The sequence below is a fragment of the Mastacembelus armatus genome, chromosome 22 (genome assembly GCF_900324485.2).
Source record: "Mastacembelus armatus chromosome 22, fMasArm1.2, whole genome shotgun sequence".
In the NCBI taxonomy this organism is placed as follows: Eukaryota; Metazoa; Chordata; class Actinopteri; order Synbranchiformes; family Mastacembelidae; genus Mastacembelus; species Mastacembelus armatus.
Genome location: NC_046654.1, coordinates 8,197,971 through 8,214,779, shown reverse-complemented (window position 1 = coordinate 8,214,779; position 16,809 = coordinate 8,197,971). Strand labels below are relative to the sequence as shown.

The 16,809-nt window shown below is 40.1% G+C and overlaps 1 protein-coding gene across 6 annotated transcripts in view; it reads right to left on the bottom strand.

Annotated features, from left to right (window-relative positions):
* Window positions 1–202: 202 nt before the first annotated feature.
* Window positions 203–16,809, bottom strand: part of qkia (QKI, KH domain containing, RNA binding a) — a 69,177-nt gene continuing 52,570 nt past the window's right edge. Inside the window, exons 5-8 of one of the 6 annotated variants that reach the window (XM_026308488.1) lie at window positions 9,569–9,656; window positions 7,839–8,279; window positions 5,711–5,785; window positions 203–4,448 (exon numbers count right to left, since the gene is read on the bottom strand). In XM_026308488.1, coding sequence (XP_026164273.1) covers window positions 4,432–4,448; window positions 5,711–5,785; window positions 7,839–8,279; window positions 9,569–9,656 — 621 coding nt within the window. In that variant the 3' untranslated portion in view covers window positions 203–4,431. Of the gene's footprint in view, window positions 4,449–5,056; window positions 5,786–7,838; window positions 8,280–9,568; window positions 9,657–16,809 lie in introns of those variants that run through there. The other 5 variants (XM_026308516.1, XM_026308480.1, XM_026308506.1 and 2 more) reach the window with 5 other exon arrangements.

The window sequence follows — 16,809 nt, the reverse complement described above, 5'->3', positions numbered from 1 at the left end:
CATCCCAAGTATTTGTCGTAAATAACATTTATAATGTCTGGTGATGAGATGTTCTGCTCTAGATAATTCACAGCAAAATTAATCCTTTTGAGATGAGTAATAGCATTTTGCTACAGATTGAGAAGCCCTGCACTAATTAATAAGAGGAAATCTGGCAAAAAAAAGGAGTTTTATCTTCAGGGATATATATATATTTTTTTTCCTTCCAGTGAGACCAACCCTTGTGTACAGACAAACCACCCTTCTAATCAGCGCTTTGTTCAAGAGGGGTCGTGACAGCTGACCTGAAAATTAACCAGTGACCTCAAGTAACGTGCAGCTTATACCGCCTGACACAGTGACACTCCCTGCCGTCTCACGGGGTCAGTGACAGAGAAGGACAGGACAACTAACAAGAGAGTTGTCTCTAACAGAGACAACAACACACAGCAGTGGTGTTGGAACTGAGCAGGGAGGGCAAGTATGAAGAGTGTCAGCAGATTTCTCCAGCACAGAGGTGAGAGTGCGTGAGCGGGAGTGAGGGACGCTTATCAACTCGTGCAGTTTCCAGTTAGGTTGAGTGTGCGCATGTGAAGTGTGTGTATGTGTGTGATTGTACGTAGAGCATATGTGCACAGTTGACTATTGTGAGTTTACGTAGTTTGCGCTTCAATCAGTCAGTGTAAGTGGTGGCCAGACACCAGTTTTAATTGTGTTAGTCCGTGAACCAGACCAAGGTAATACATTCATGTAACTGGTTAAAAACACAAGACAAAATATCAGCAAGTTAGTAAAATTCTTACTAAGAATGTTTATTAAAATAAATGCCAAGAGGTTAATAAGAAAAATAACAGCATACACCATGAAAACTAAATGCAAGCATGTAAAAATACTTATGACAAGAAAACTAATAAAGTAGCTAATGAGTTAAACAAGCTGGGAATTGGCAAGAAAACAAAACCAAATATAACAGGGAAAAGGCAACACTCCCCACAAGAGACAGTTTTAAGATGTAAAAGGGAAGGGGGAGGAAGAGAGGGCTGTTTAGGGGGAAAAAAGTTGCAGTGGATTTCATTTAAAAAAAAGCACTCAGAAATATGATTAATATACATATAAAATGAGATTAGAAAAATACATTATAAACCTGTAACAATGGCTGTTAATTACATTATCATACATGTAGTAGGCAGGCCAGAGAGAATACGGTAGGTATAGAGTTAACCTTTCACCTGATGGACTTATCCAGCCTTTCACAATGACACAGCAAGTTGTAACATTGCAGAGGGATATTTTTTTGTAATACTGTCGAATGCTGAATAGCCATCTCTTGCTCCACTTTAATATTGCATTACAATTTAAAATAATAACACTGAAAAAGAAAAAATTCATTGACCTTTCGGCAAAACAGCATGATGAAAGAGCTATGATTAGAAAAACAAACTGCCAAGGGTAATATCAGGGTCTAAGAATTCCTCGTTTTTATATAATGAGTTTATTTCACCTTTCAGCGATAAACTGTCAGTTGTTTCAATAACTGAAAACTACTTGGCTGTGAAATAGAGTTGCTTGTTTCAATTGTCCTTTATAAATCTCATGATTGTATTGATAGTGTGTTGTCAAATTGACGTTGAGACACGGACTGGATGCGTTCAGTTTGCAGCTGTTGAAACAAACAGGCTTGATGCCAATGGGGACAATGCCCCTTTTGTATCCATTCCCTTGAATGTCATGTATTTTTCTCAGCTCATGGTCAAAACATGCTCTGGCAGACTACTGCATTGCTACTGGCAGTTCAATTTGTTCGAAGAAATTAGTCACAGTCACCAAAAATCAAGACAATATTTCAAATGATCATTAAACACTAAATAAAAGAGAACAAAACCTGCTCTTACAGCAGAGTAAAGGGCAATCCAAGTAAAGAAAGAAAATTACTTCAGGAAGACAAAACCATGGCACATATTTTAGCTGGTCAAAACGACTGCTATTCTTTTTGCATAGAATAACTTCGGTAACACCACAACACGGTGGGAGCTACCCTGCTCTACTATTCAGAGCATGTAACACTAGTAAGTCCTCTCTGCGCCATCTTGGTGGGTGCTGGATATTACTGAACACAACTGGAATATTCAGAACACAGAAACCACTGTTGATAAGGCACTTTGATCAGATCCTTTAAAACTCTCTGGGTGTCTGTCTCACTCTGATCCTTGCTAACTTTCCACGGGTTATTACTGTTTTGGTCTTCATCTTCCTTTCCAATCATGTCCAAGGTAACAGCACTTTTCCTCACCCACACACTTTGTCTGTTTTCCCCCTATACTGTTTTAAACTTTTTTTTTTAATTTTTTTTTCAGATTTTGTAACTGCAAGTAAAGTATCAAAAGCTAAAATTGCCAAAAATAGATTTCTTAATTTTTTTTCTCTTCTCCAGCACCCTGTAAAATTATCTATTTTTTGTTCTCTTCTGTATTTGTATATGCAATGACAGATTATCTACATTTTTATATATTTATATATATATTTATATATATATATATAAGACATATGTATAAAGCAATTTTGAACAGGCAGGCATGGCTTTCACATCCTATTTTTTCTTGAGAGAGTTAAACAAAAGATTGTGGGCTCAGGAGCTAGACTACAATCACAGGGAGGTGTGACACATTGTGGATGCGCTTTTGGATGGTTTGGCATGAGTTAAAAATAAATGCGTCATCACTAAAATTATAAACAAGACCAAAATGCTTTTCCTAATTTACAGGAAGGCTCAGATTAGAGCCACCTGTTGTCCTGACTAAAATGTTTAAGGGGGGTTTACAACAAAAATAAACTTAAAAATAAAATTGGCCAAATGTTGTGATGCAAAAATGGGGGAAAAAAATGTCAAAGAAACACCTGTTTGACAATGATGAAAGAAGTCAATAGAGAAACAGGTATCATGACAAAAGCATTTATGTACAGAACTCCAAAGTGCCCTTCCCCCAGCAAAGTACTGCAATTGAATAGCATGGTGATTTAGTGTTAATTGCCTGCATTCACCTTCTCAGTAAGAATAAGCATTAAATGGGCTGAAAATCATCTAACTGACTGGCTGTTCCAGCTGAAGGCAGGCACCATAGATTTACACCCTTCAAACTCTAAGATCAACTCTAAGAGAGCCCTCTGTGAGACAGATGCATAACTGCAGATTCATATATAATCCATTGGAAAACCCTTTGGCTAAATATGCACACTTAATACTTTTTTTGTTTTTTGTTTTTGTTTTCCTCAACTAACTGATTGAGATATTTTTCTCATTACATCAGGCACTGTATAATGGATGTAGTGTGGAAGGGGGCGTAGCAATGGTCAGTAGCTAATAATCACTGCTCCATGTCCCCGAAGCCTCAGCACACCCTACTTTCATTGTAGTATTAATTAAAAAAAAAAAAACACACACACTCACACACACAGACACACACACACAGACCCAACAGCCCAGTTTTGACCTTCCCATCTTGCCCTTGCGTTGTTTTTCAGAGATAACCACCTGCCTCATTTTGACTAGTCAATTTAAGCAAAGCTAATTAGTCAAATATGAACAGAGAAACCAAAATCAAGTGGAGAAAGTGACTAAAAAGTGAAGCACAATTTAAAAAAACAAAACACACACACAAGACAAAAGAAAACAAAAACACAAATCATAAAAAAGCTCCATTTGCAATCATTTCAGCCATGCTTTTTTAAAAACAGACAGAAAGCTGTTTTGGAGGGGCACACCCAGAATGTGTCAGCTCATAATTACACCTTAGAGCTCAACAACTGCACTACATGTGGAAAATGACAAAAATTAAACAAGTTAATGTGAGTATATGTTCTCTTTCCTTCTATTTCTTTTTCTCTCCCACTTGGTGGGTGTTGGAACAGGGTCGGAGCAGGGAGGGGGTCTTGAATATTTTGATTTGAATGGGGGTGGGGGTGGGTAATGCACATGAGGGGATTATGTCATTTCTCTAAAACCAACTGGTTTGCGTCAAATAGATATTGAACTTTGATTAATACAAGTGAGGTCACCAAATCAGAATGATTATTAAAGGAAAGTGGGTGGGCAGGGTGGGGGTCTTTATTGCTATATAATTCAGTGCAGATTTATGAGTAATAATAACACATCCACCCAGTATATGATTCATGAAGAAAAAGAAAGAGAAAGAATGGGAATCGAACTCAATGAACAGAGGGAAAAAATGAATATTACACAACTTTGTTGTTTTTTTGTTGTGTTTCTGTGAAGAGTCTGCGTTGGTTTCTATTTTTTGTCAGAACGTGTTAGGGTAACTGTACGGGCAGGCGCCTCTCTCTCTCTCACTTGCGTCCGAGAGGCTAGCAAAAGGCAATTACCAGTTAACTGATCAGCAGGCAGGCTTGGGGCGGCTCGTCATTGGGTGAAGAGTTCAGAGGTCAGAAGGTCATGTGTTAGTTGCCGGTGGCGGCTAGGTGGTTAGAAACAAAAACAAAACAAACAGAAAAAAAAGATAGAAAGGATATTAGTGTCAGCAAGAAGAGACTGGAATGACATCATTTTAACAATAAAATGAATGCAATCTCTTATGTTGCCCCCTGCTCCTAAGTTCCCTGCCAATATGAGATGAACCCAGCTAATGTCATTATAATCATGACATTGTCATGTCATGATCCCATCTACTAAGCCCCGACCCTGAATCAAGTAGCTTGGCGGTTTCATTTAAGTGCACATTGCCCCCAAAACCAAAAAAAACAAACAAACAAACCAAAACAAAACAGAAGCAGAGAGGTCAAACAGATGAAAAAACAAAAATCTAGTGTTTTTAGTGTATTTCAAGTTGAAGTGCAAGTTACAAACAGTGTGATTAGTGGTAAAGACTGACGATAACTAATGTTATGTGAAGGATAACTGTGACTAGTGTTAAATGCGCAATGAAGAGATGAATCGATGTTTTCCGATTCTTTCTCTTTATTTAGCAGTATATTTTTATATAATATAAATATACACAAGAACCATAAATACATTTGATATAAAATGCTCAAATATAAAATGACAGTACCTCATGTACAACTGAAATATTAAAAATGTATTTTAGCTTTATTTCAATATATTTGCAATACACTGGAGAGAACGCAAGCTACTTCAGTTTATGTCTGTGCGTGTCTATCGTCCATAGAAAAATAAAATCCAAAATAAATTTAAATTTCAAGGTGAAATGGTGTCTGGTAGCATGGCTACCTTTCTTTTGCCTACTAGGTCTCTCAGATACAGTATAGAAATGCATCTCCTTTTTCTTGGCTCCTTATGAGCCAAGGAGATAAATCATGTATGGGAACAAGCCTGCCCCATTTTAGGCTCTAATCTCACATCAGAGGAATGTCATTATACACCTTCCACACTGCCTGCCAAGTACTACCTGTTCTGGCTTCACAGCTGCATTAAACCAAAATCTGTTAAGATCACTTTTGCCTGAGCTTTGACATATACACAGTCTACATACACTGCATATGTTAAGTACTAAATGTAAACAAAATGTGCATACCACAATCAATCATTTAGCTGGTGTATGGATGTTTTGGGTAGGAAAGGTAGTGGGGAGGGAAGGAAAACAAAAAAAATACAATACAGACAATATACAAATTCTCAAATAAGGCATCGAGGCATAATAGGCAAAAATAATCATGGCAATGCATCAGTCAATAGCGTGTGTAGCTAAGAGACTAAACTGACCTCTGTCAGCGGTCACAATCCTTTGGTAAGGATGGACCCGCGTGTCATGCCGTCTCACTTTAGTAGCCATTGCACCTAGATTGCAACAGGTCCACAAGGTTAGAAACCATTCACTTTGAGGAGGGAAAAAACAGTCATCTTTTACAGTAATAACATTCACATTTTTAACCATTATCATCATAATGCTTGGATAATACAACAATACACTGAATAGCAACATAATACAGGTTATAGTACATATACACACCGCATATTTCTTTTTTTAACGTGTAGAAAAATGCAGTACAAAAAAATTAATACACCTTTTTGGAGTTATACTTAGTATTTAAAAATGTATAACTTAATAAATTCCACAGTGCTCAGATTTATATAGAGGACCCTTTGAAAAGGGTAAAGGGTACAAACTCTGGAAAAATAATGTGATTCTTCCTGTGGAATCCAGATGAGGATTAAGAGAAATTTGTTTCTTTATTTTGAAAGATGGGGAAATCCAATGCAGCTCTGATGGTAATTGAATAGTGCCAGACACCACCTGCCTCTCTTCTCTTTCATTTTCTCTTTCCCTCTTTCGCCATTTCTCTCCAGGTCAATCAGTTCACTGTCATTTTCCTTCTATATGTGTCACAAATGATTTCTTCTTAATGCAGTGCCTGACACTGCCTTGTATACATGACACAAACTGATCCTGTGTCACTGAATGTTCAAGTATTACCAAGGTATCATGCTTGTAGGGATTAAGAATTTACTTATTTTTTTAAAAGAAAATTCAAGCCATTTTAGAAAAAGAAGGGGCTTGTGAAAAAATGTTTTAATTCAACAAGGATTCAGCGAAGATTTTATTCTGGCATTGTCAAGTTAAAAGCAAAATTTGGCTGATGATTATGGAGCCACCTACACTACTCCGAAGCAGCAGATGGCCTGACATTTCCTTATTCTTAGAGAAGTCAGCGGCTAGATACAGTAGCGCAGGCAGCTAAGCCAAGTGCATGAGTGTGTGTGAGTGTGAGAGAGTGTGTTCCACAGGGCCCTGTGTTGCTGAAGGCACCAATCGATAGTGTGAGTAAATAAAATGCACTAAGCTGGTGTAACCCTGCAAGTTAAAGAGAGAAAAGCCAGTCAGCTGCCCCTGTCTGTTCTACACATGACTCCCAGAGGCACCTCAAATACACAGGTCAGCTAAAATCACACTTCTGTCTGCTGCTGCCAGATGATGCCGCGGACAACGTTAGAGTACTGAAGTGAAATTAAAGCTGGAAAGCAACTTACACAGGCCTCTTCTGTCTTAACATAGGAAACAACTTTGCCTTTGTTCATTACAGCCTCAATATGGCATATAGTGCTCATGTCAGAATATTTTGTCAATAGATGCTCAGTCATCTCTTTGGTAGCAGATGTGTTGCGCTTAAAGCACTACCGAGAATGAATATAATATATAGACCCTAATTTTGAACTGTACTCCTGACACATAAACTAAGGGGAATGTCAGGTATTAGCGGAGGACTGAAGTTCAAGAGGGGTAAAGCTAAAACAATGGAGAGAGGGAAAGGAGAGGAAAAAAGGCAATACTGGAGGAATTTAATGAACATCCCCAATGGGAGTGAGAGAGGGGCTATCTACAGGCATCAAGACCTGCCTGCAGAGAACAGCACAGAGAAATTATTTCAAAAGCTGCAGAAATCCGAAGGGATCTGCCGCCAGACTGAATATGCCTCCAGGCCAGTGCATAAAAAGGTTAGAGAGCAGGCTGCAAGTATGTGAGCGCGTTTTTGTCAGCATGCCTCATTTCACACTGAGCCAAGCCCTGCTATACAAATCTTGCAGAAAAGAGGCAATGTAAACCTGAGAGCATAACTGTTTGGCACAAGCATAACTAAAAAAAAAAAAACAAAAACAAAAAAACAAACAAAAAAAAAAAACAAAAAAACAATGAAGTCTAAACCATAAAAGAGAACTTTTCGAGAGTCTAGCCCAATTAAGGTTTGTTCTGTCCGCTTTTGTCATTATAATAGAGTGTCCATATGAGCCACATACTGTAGCTGGTCATCACATTACCAAAAGCTTCACCAGGACATCCACCCTGTGAGTTTGTCTTTTTGTTTTGATCCTCAGGTGGACATGACATATTTACCTTTCAACAAGTCCTGACTGTGACTCAAGGAAGCCGCGTCCAGCACCCCAGCTCCGGGGTAAAACAAGCTGCCCTCCTGTCCAGACTGGCTAAAGTTGGCCGCTGTACCTGCTGCACCCATGCTTCCCCAGGCTCTCTTACCTAGAACCCCACTGTGCTCGATGGGGTACTCCAGCAGGGAGGTGGGTGCCAGGGCATAAGGGTACTCGTAAGGGGTGGTGTAGATAAGCCCGCCATCCGGTGTGGGTGGCACCAGTGTGGGGGTGCCATTGGGCAGCATGGCAGCCATCTGAGTGGGCCGGATGAGGTTCATGATGGGGGCCCCAGCTGGTGTCGGGGGCCGGAGTGCCGGAGGAGGCAACACCTGACCTGCAGGGGCCGCTATAAGACGGGGGCCCTGTGCGGCTGCTGCCGCTGCTGCAAGAGAGAACGCAAGGGTGGCTGCCATAAGCAAGAAAGTGAAGGATAGGAGTAGAAAGAAAGAGAACAAGAAATAGTGTAGTGAGGTTGACCATAATTACAGATGAGCAGCAAAGGTGAAAATACAAAAGGAGAAAAAGAAGTAGGAACAGGAAGTGTCAGGGAGAGAGAGAAGAGGAGAGGGCAAAAAAGAAAATTAGTCCATGCAATGATCATGGTGGTGAACCACAAAAGCCACAATCTATTGCAAAGAAAATGTAAACACAGCAAAACAAAAAATATCCCCACACACCAAAATACAAGATGCACAGAATGCTGCTGTCATCCCAGTACATTCAAAGCATACCAATCACCATGGCAGCTACATATTTATCTGCTGGAAATGGCAAAGGTGAGGTAAACAACACACAAACAAAATAGAGCTGTTGACTATATGTAGAAGAGAACACAGTGAAGCAGGTTTCACAAATGAAAGAATTTTGTGCTTGACCTGATTTGCACTTGACTTTTAAACTAATGATTAGTGATTTAATAAAATGTTGATCCTCTACAAAGTCAGCAGTCCATTTAGGTTGGATCACACAAATGAACACACAAAAAAACATTTTTCAAGTAGTTGTGCTGTGAACCGTAACACACAAGCTCCCCCCAAAGGCAGGTCAACTAATACAAGCTCTATGGTATCTGTGGTTAGGTGGTGGGCTAGCTTATCATGGCAACTGTCTGAACGTGTTTAATATAAGAAAAAATTTAACAGTATACAGAAGGATGCACTTTATGATCTTGTTTAAATTAAATTCCAAATGATGATTAACAAGATAACCAAGAGTTCAGAGTAACTGCACAAGAGCTGGATTTATTTTCTCTATATAAAAAAATGTTGGTCCATCCAACTTACAAATGTGATACTACATCCAAAAAGTGGTACTCCTGTGAAACACTGTAGATGTGTAAACTAGTGATTAACATGCATAGCTGAGCAGGTGGAATACAGCAATTTGCTGAAGGTTTTAGAGTTGGCCAACAGCAAGTGATATATAGCAATAGAATTTGAATTGCAAGGGGAAGGATGGATGGAAGGATGCTATGGAAGAAAGAAATATCAAGAACAGAATGGAAGTTCTACTTATGGTAGAACATGAAACATGAATTGTTTGGACAGAGATATATATATAGATATAGATATATATATATATAAAAATAAATAAGTGTGGTATAAACAGTTAAACAAGTAGTTGTGGATGGTGCAAAAGAGATGGACTGCACAAAGGGTCAGTGTAGTATATGTGTGTTCATGGCAGCTCACTTACGTGTCTTGATGTTGTTGTCTCTATATGTCCCATTGAGAATCGCTAGCTCCATCAGTTGCATCTTCTTCAAGTTGTCTTCTCCCTCGGCCTGTGAAAAACAGAAAATGTTAATATACTGTAAATCCACAATAGACCTGCCCACACTAATTCCACTGAAACAATCCATGTGATGACCGTTTCATGTAAACATATGCCTGGGTGTTGTTAAAAAGTTACAGTGACGCAGCTAACTCATTTGGACACCACATGTCATCTGCTCTCCATAAGCACCAGTTGGATTGGGTTTAGGGAAACAGAGATGGAGATAAGCTAAAGTGCTGTTGTCATGGCAGAGTGCCTTCTTGTTCCTAAAATGCTGACAGAGACATTAAGTGTGGGAATGCATATTCATAATCCATATCAGAATGATAATTACTGTAATTTTCTTCGCTCCCTTGTGCGCAATCAAATGCGCAATAACAGCTCTGGCTAATGTCAGTCCTGTCAATTAATGTTTGGATAAATAAATACAAAAGCAGCAGCCACTGTCATTATCACCAAATTAGGGGCTGAAATTATTCACGGAAAGCAATTAAGATAGCACCCCTCCTCACACACACAACCATCCATTCCAACCCCTTTCCTTTCTGAACCCCCTCCCCCAAGCTCCATTTCCCTGAGGCTACCGAACACTCAATAACCATGACAACAAAAAACCCCTGTGATTTTTCCAGGTTGTACATCATAATTTAAACAGGGCCTTATGTGAATTGTTCTCCAAACTCAAGGGTGCATGTGAAGCCTTGCTGACCTCAGACACACCTTCAGTGAAGAAGTGATTTCATGCCTTTTGCTACTGAAGCTACAGCTGTGACACAGTCACCACTTTTGACTCCCAAATACAAAACCTTATACACACACACTCTGCATCTGCATATATATGCAACATGTGTACACAGTAAGGGAAACCATCCCGTTAGCAATAGCAGTAATAAAAGCTGGGAAGTCAGACACAAACTTCTCCAATTCTCTGTTCTGTATCTGCATGTGCCTGTCTCCTCAACTAATTCACAGTTCAACAACAGCCTGGCTCTCCATTCAGAGGACAACAAGGTAAGAAAGACATAGAAAGGGAGAGAGCAAGAAAGAAAGGGAAAGAGAATAAGGGCTCCCTTGAGACTCCTCTTCAACAGAGAAAGGAGAAAGGAAGAGAAAGAGTGAGGTTAAGCAAGAGAAAAAGGGCTGCTCTCCCTTGACTAAATATAAGGCAGCGGCTTCATAGTATTCAGCTGCGTGTGTGTGTGTGTCTGTACAATGTTTTGTCTACCATGCAGATGCCAATTAACGAAGCAAGGGAATTCTCTCCTTCACTACTCCAGTGATGTCTTTCTTCTATTCTAATAAAAGTCTTAAAGCACACAATTCACCAACTTTTTAACAGTCACACTAGCAAAGACAGACACAGGGCTCGTCATGTAAACAAAGATGAAAGAAAAAGATGTTCACAACTGTAATGTGGCTTATCAAAAAGATAACTCAAATGACTTCACATTTCAATTACACAAATTATCCATGCATTATTCACTCCTGCTAAAAAAAAAAAAAAAAAAAAAACACGATAATGTACAACTGTGAACCTAGTATTTTGATTGAACCAAACTCTAAGCTACAATTATTCTAATTAACACACCGAGTCATTATAAAAATATTGTGCATTCCTCAATAATTTAAACACACATTTAAACACCTCTAAAACACAAACAACCCCCACAGGTTCCTCTAATTTAGTTGCCAAGCCCTACTTCATTCATTGGAAGTGAAGAACTGGTCACTTGATATGCAGTGTCAACAATGACAACCATACTAGTTTAACTGAACATGGCCGAGGTCAATACCTAACATAGCCAACATGGCAAATAAACCCTGTCCATATCACTACTAATTGGATGCTACAATCTATGTAAATCTATGAACACACAAGTTCTGAATATAATGTTATCTTTGTTTCTTCCTTTTCTGCATTCCTCTGTAGTTATTTACATTACAAATTAAATCAGAGCTCGACCTCTACAACCTTGTACAATAAAATGTACTAGAGACTCAAGAATCAAACAGCTGTTTTTCTTGCTTCTTTTTGTATGTGCATATATATGTGTCTCACCAGAAACTGTGTCAGTGGCTCTTTGGCAGTGGGCCAAGCTGACTTGATAGACAAAACTGAGAAATGAGGGGAAGGGAAAAGAAATATACAAAACGAGAATATAACTTTACCAGATGCAAATCAAGGAGGGGGGATGAATGTGTTATGCTTTGAAAGGTTGACATACTTATTGTGACAACAATAAATCAAACATTATTTTTTTGCTTTTTATTGTCATTGTATAGAGAGCTGTATAACCACTATCCATTCTGCAGAAACTCTACTTGTCATAAGTGTTCCCCTAACAAACAGGCCTACCGTCTCAATCATTTATAAATGCACACTTAGCATTTCCTCTCAAATCAAGTGCAGCTAGCCCTTGGAAGTATGTACAAGTATGTGACTTTGTGGCCACACTTTAAAAAACCAGAGGTGAGACTAACCTTTTAAAATTCAGACAAAATAACGAGTATGGTGATTGGGTGTCGTTAGAAGTGGGTTGGTCTCCCACAAGATAAGACTTTATGTAAGAGAGAGTATGGGTGTGAGCTCAGCAGCAGGCTGCAGCTCATGACAAACACATGCTGGAATATGAATGTTAAGGCTGCTTGTGTGTGTTGTACAATGATGGATCTTTACGGTTGTGGGGGTTAAATGGGTGCAGCCGAAAAGGCTGCCACTATGCATCCAACTCTGCATAGGTGGCACTGGCACTCTCTCCTGTTGAGAGGAGAGAGACAAAATAGAGGGCAGTGAGAGGGGAAGAACACAGATGCTGCTGCTAGGATGAGGTGTGCACCACTGTGTGTGAAATGAGTGTATACCCAGTGGAGTGCTGCAGATATAGCTCCATCTTCACACTAACTCAGTTTGTTAGCTAAAGCCCCTGAACCCCGACAGATCATTTCTGTTTTACATCTGAAACAAGCTCATTTTTCCCTATCAAAATATAAATTCCCAACTGTAACATTTCCCCACTTTTCTCTTTTTGTTCCTAGTTGTAATCTGTGGAAGTGCCCTGGTTTGAGCTATGCCACAAAAAATGTAATGGATTCAAAATGGCTGCAGACAGGAGCCATAAGACCAAGAGAAAGCAAAAGATAATGCTGGTGTCACTGCTGGAGTCGACTTGGAGTTAAATTGTGTACCTTTGTTGAACTGGGCCAGCTTCCTACCGCAGGAGCATAACTTAGATAAATGTTTGATGAACAGCGCCAGGGAGAACAGTTAACACTTTAATGTTGCCTTGCTCAAGGTGTCATCACAATTAACAGACTCCTCAGTCAGCATGCACCATCCATAATAAAACATTTACTCAGACACAGCCATCACTAGGACTGTGTGTGTGAGCATGCTGCGTGTGTGTCTGTAATGATTTGCCTGCTGGAATTCCCAGGAGAGCAATACTTGTTGGATTACAGAATGGCAGGGATGAGGAAAGGAAGTTTTACTTCATCATGCCTAACATGCACACATCCATGCACAAAACACAACACCCACACACTCCTGTCCATCAGCGAAAAAGCCACTCAATAAAGCTGCTCTATCCACAAGAATCAGATTCAATCAATGAGGCCTATTTGTGAAATCAGCAGAGCGGTAAAAGCTATCAAGAAAGAGCACGACAGAGGGATGAGGGAAGGAGGGAAAAGGAAGGGGAGGGAGAAAAAGGCAGACAGGAGTGTGATGAGCTAAAGTAGGTGAGCCGTGTCTCACTGCCTACCTGACAACCCTGCGATGAGGTCACTAGATGCATGCTAAATCACTGTCATGCTTCGCTCTTTTGTATCTCTCTCCTGATCAAAGCTTGTGTCCATATGCTGAATACAAACTGTAGCTAATGCCAATTGTTACAGACAATAGAGCTTATGCTCAGTGCTATATACTGAGCATGTGGATGACTATAAGCAACAGGTGAGTGACAGTGTTTATGGAGCTGCAGCCTGACTCTCCCCCTGACACCACAAATCCTGGACTTTTCCTATCATCTCACCCACAGATAAACACAACAGGCGCCTGGATTAGGTGGGATGAATTTGCTCTTGCCTTTGGTTGCAACTGAAGGGGAGTTTTTTTTCTCCTATCTGGCAAGAGTCACTGTCTATGCAGCTCAGTGAACAGCTCAGAGAGATGAAATGATGAGCAAAGACAGACAGAAAGAGTGGTGGAACAAAGAAACGCCAGAAGGAGAAAAGGCGCTCCAGAGCAAGTACAAGAGAAAGCATGAATGATTGTCTTTGAGTTGGTGGCGAGATGGACAGATATGCAGAAGAAGAAAGGGATAGCTGGAGAATATGAAACAAGAAAAGACAGACAGTGTAGTGAAAACCAATTTATCTGCTCCCTTGTGGGCTGACACTGGCTAAGGCCTGCTTTCCTTCCCTGGCCTCACTGCCAGTCATCACTAGCAGACGCATGCACGTGTGTGTACACTTACACAAATACACACACATTTTAGGCCTTACCAGGGCCAGGGCCAGGCTCTCTCCAAACTACTCCAATTACCTCAGCAGTAAACAAAGCCTGCCCTGGCTGCCTCGTGGGATACAGAGAGAGGGGAAGACTGTGTGAATGAGATGGGGAAAAAAATTCAGCAGAGGCAAGCGGAGGAGGTGATGTTGGGAGCTTTGGAAAAGGAGGAGTAGATGACTTCATGTAGAGGGGTGGAACTGGTAGTGGCAGCAGCTGTTTTTTTCCCCTGTTCCCCTCCCTTTTTCCACTCCCTTTTGGGTCCTTCCCAAACTTAACATCTGGGGGAAAATGATCACTCTTTCTACTGTGCCAACTCGAATTATCAACAATCCCACACTCTCCAGAAGCGGCGAGTTAGAGAGGAGGAAGAAATGAGTACTTGTAGCAAGCTTCAAAACCTCTCCACACTAAATAAATAAGTGACAAGAAAATTTAATCAGTTCAATTCAACTAAAACAACTTGGAAGCTGCGCTGGGCTAAGAAATAAAAACACACGTGCAGAAAAACAAAGTCCAATGTTTTCATAGACAGGACCATAAATCAAGCAACTACTCCAGAAAAATAAAAAAATACATTCTTTGCTTTGTGCAGAAGGAAAAGTTTGTACTATAAGAATGTTATGGTTATGTTTAAACTGATGCAACAGTCTTACATGAGCACAGCACATAAAACTGTACTGAACATGCTGCGCACACGCACACGCACACACACACACACACACACACACACACACACACCCCTTTGTCATGAAAAATCATGCATCAGTCAAGTGCTACAAGCACAGTAAAATACATATAGCCAGCACACAAACACAAATGGACCATTTTTACTTTCGAATGACAAGACCATTTATCAATCAACTACAGGAAAAAGAAAATGTGACACAAACACATAACCTTTTCCCATTTTTCTTTCACACAAAGCGCCTTAAAATGAGGGTGCTGGAATAAGTGCAGCATGTCTTTTTTCAAATTCACTGCTGCACTTTCAAAGGCAATTTTCTTTACTCTGCCTTACTTCTTGGTTTTTGTGAGCATATCTGCCACAGGAATCAGGCCTCAACTGTATTTTCTTTTTCCCAAAAGACTAACAACGCAATCTCCTGCAACTCTCCTCTCGGGCTGTCTTATACCTTCACAACACTCCTGTAAAGCTTCTTTATTTCTCCTTTACTCCTTTGCTCCCTTCCTCACTCCCAGACAGCTCTGTTAGTGATGTGCACCATTAGTCATGCTAAACCACCAACACCCTAGCTCATTAGCATAGAAGTGAACCTGACTCCAGTCAGATTATTACAAACACATCATGGCTGCTCCGCCCCATTACTGTCAATCACACAGCTTACTGAGGTACAGTTGAAAGTAGCCCATTACAAGTCAGGAGCCTCCTCTTATGTTAATACTTCACTTTCTGAATCATAACAAAGCTCATAGGTGCAGGGACCTCAGAGTCAAAGTGCCTTTGTTCATTTGATACAGCACTTGTGGATGCTCAGGATATCACAATATATTGCAGAGAAGCATTCATTTCAATGTGGACCTAGTTTACTTTGGGTTTATCCCTAACATACAAGTTAAGTGTGGGTGGCAGAAAAAGCCTGGGCCCCAGCAATGGAACTGGTTCTTGGATCTTTGGGATTTATAACAGCCTTTTATTGCACTGAAGAAGAGTGAAGTGGGCAGCCTTGGTGCACTATACTAGCTCCATCAATATCAACTGACATACGCATACACAGACTTGGTGCCACTAACAGGAGAAAGGAGAGACAAAAAGAGAGGGAAAGAAAATGTGTTTTTCTACCAGTTCACTGCACTGAAAGAGAAATATCAGTTTTTCTCTTCTTTTCTTTTCAAAATCATTTCCAATACAAGGGGAAAGGCTGTGTGATCTTATTTATCCTGAGAAACTAGTATTGCATGTAACATAACAGTTAAGAGTGAATTAAGCATATAAAAAAAAACCTAGAAAATACATACAGTTTTCACATGATTAAGTTACATTATTGAGGCCTGTTGGTCTGCACAGGTTTGATAAACAGATTAAGTTACATGCTAAGAACAGGACGGATCATGGAGTTCCAGCCTGTTGTACAGACCACTGAACAGCTGTGTTTCTCCTGTCCCTCTTGTCACATCAACAGTACCTTGTCTATTAATAAAATTCCCTCTCTTTCCTACCTCAAGCCTGCCCATTTTCCCCATTTGCACCCACAATTGCAACCTTATTCATCCACTGATATTCCATTTCTACTTTAACTTTCGCTCTCTTCCCCTCCCCTTATCCTTCATTCCACCAGGCTGCCAGACGGTGTATTGTTCTGTCACCGCGATCCTTTAATGCCATCCAATCGAGCAGGGAATATCTTGAAGGGATTTAGCTGGGGATGATTTGGAAGCTCTTTAATACTGCTAAGGGATTTGCATCAGATTCAGAGATCCTGACTCACAGCTGGAATATTTTCCTAAAACAGGGATCTAAGTACCTCATACAAGACATGAAATTTAAACCTGGAACCTATTGGATAGATCTACCATGTTCATGTAGCCTAGCATTAATTATCTATTTTGTGTCCTTGAATTATCTGGCTCATGCCTGCCTGACAAATCTCAATTTGTCAATACCTGCAAAGGTGCAAATCTTAATTCAGTC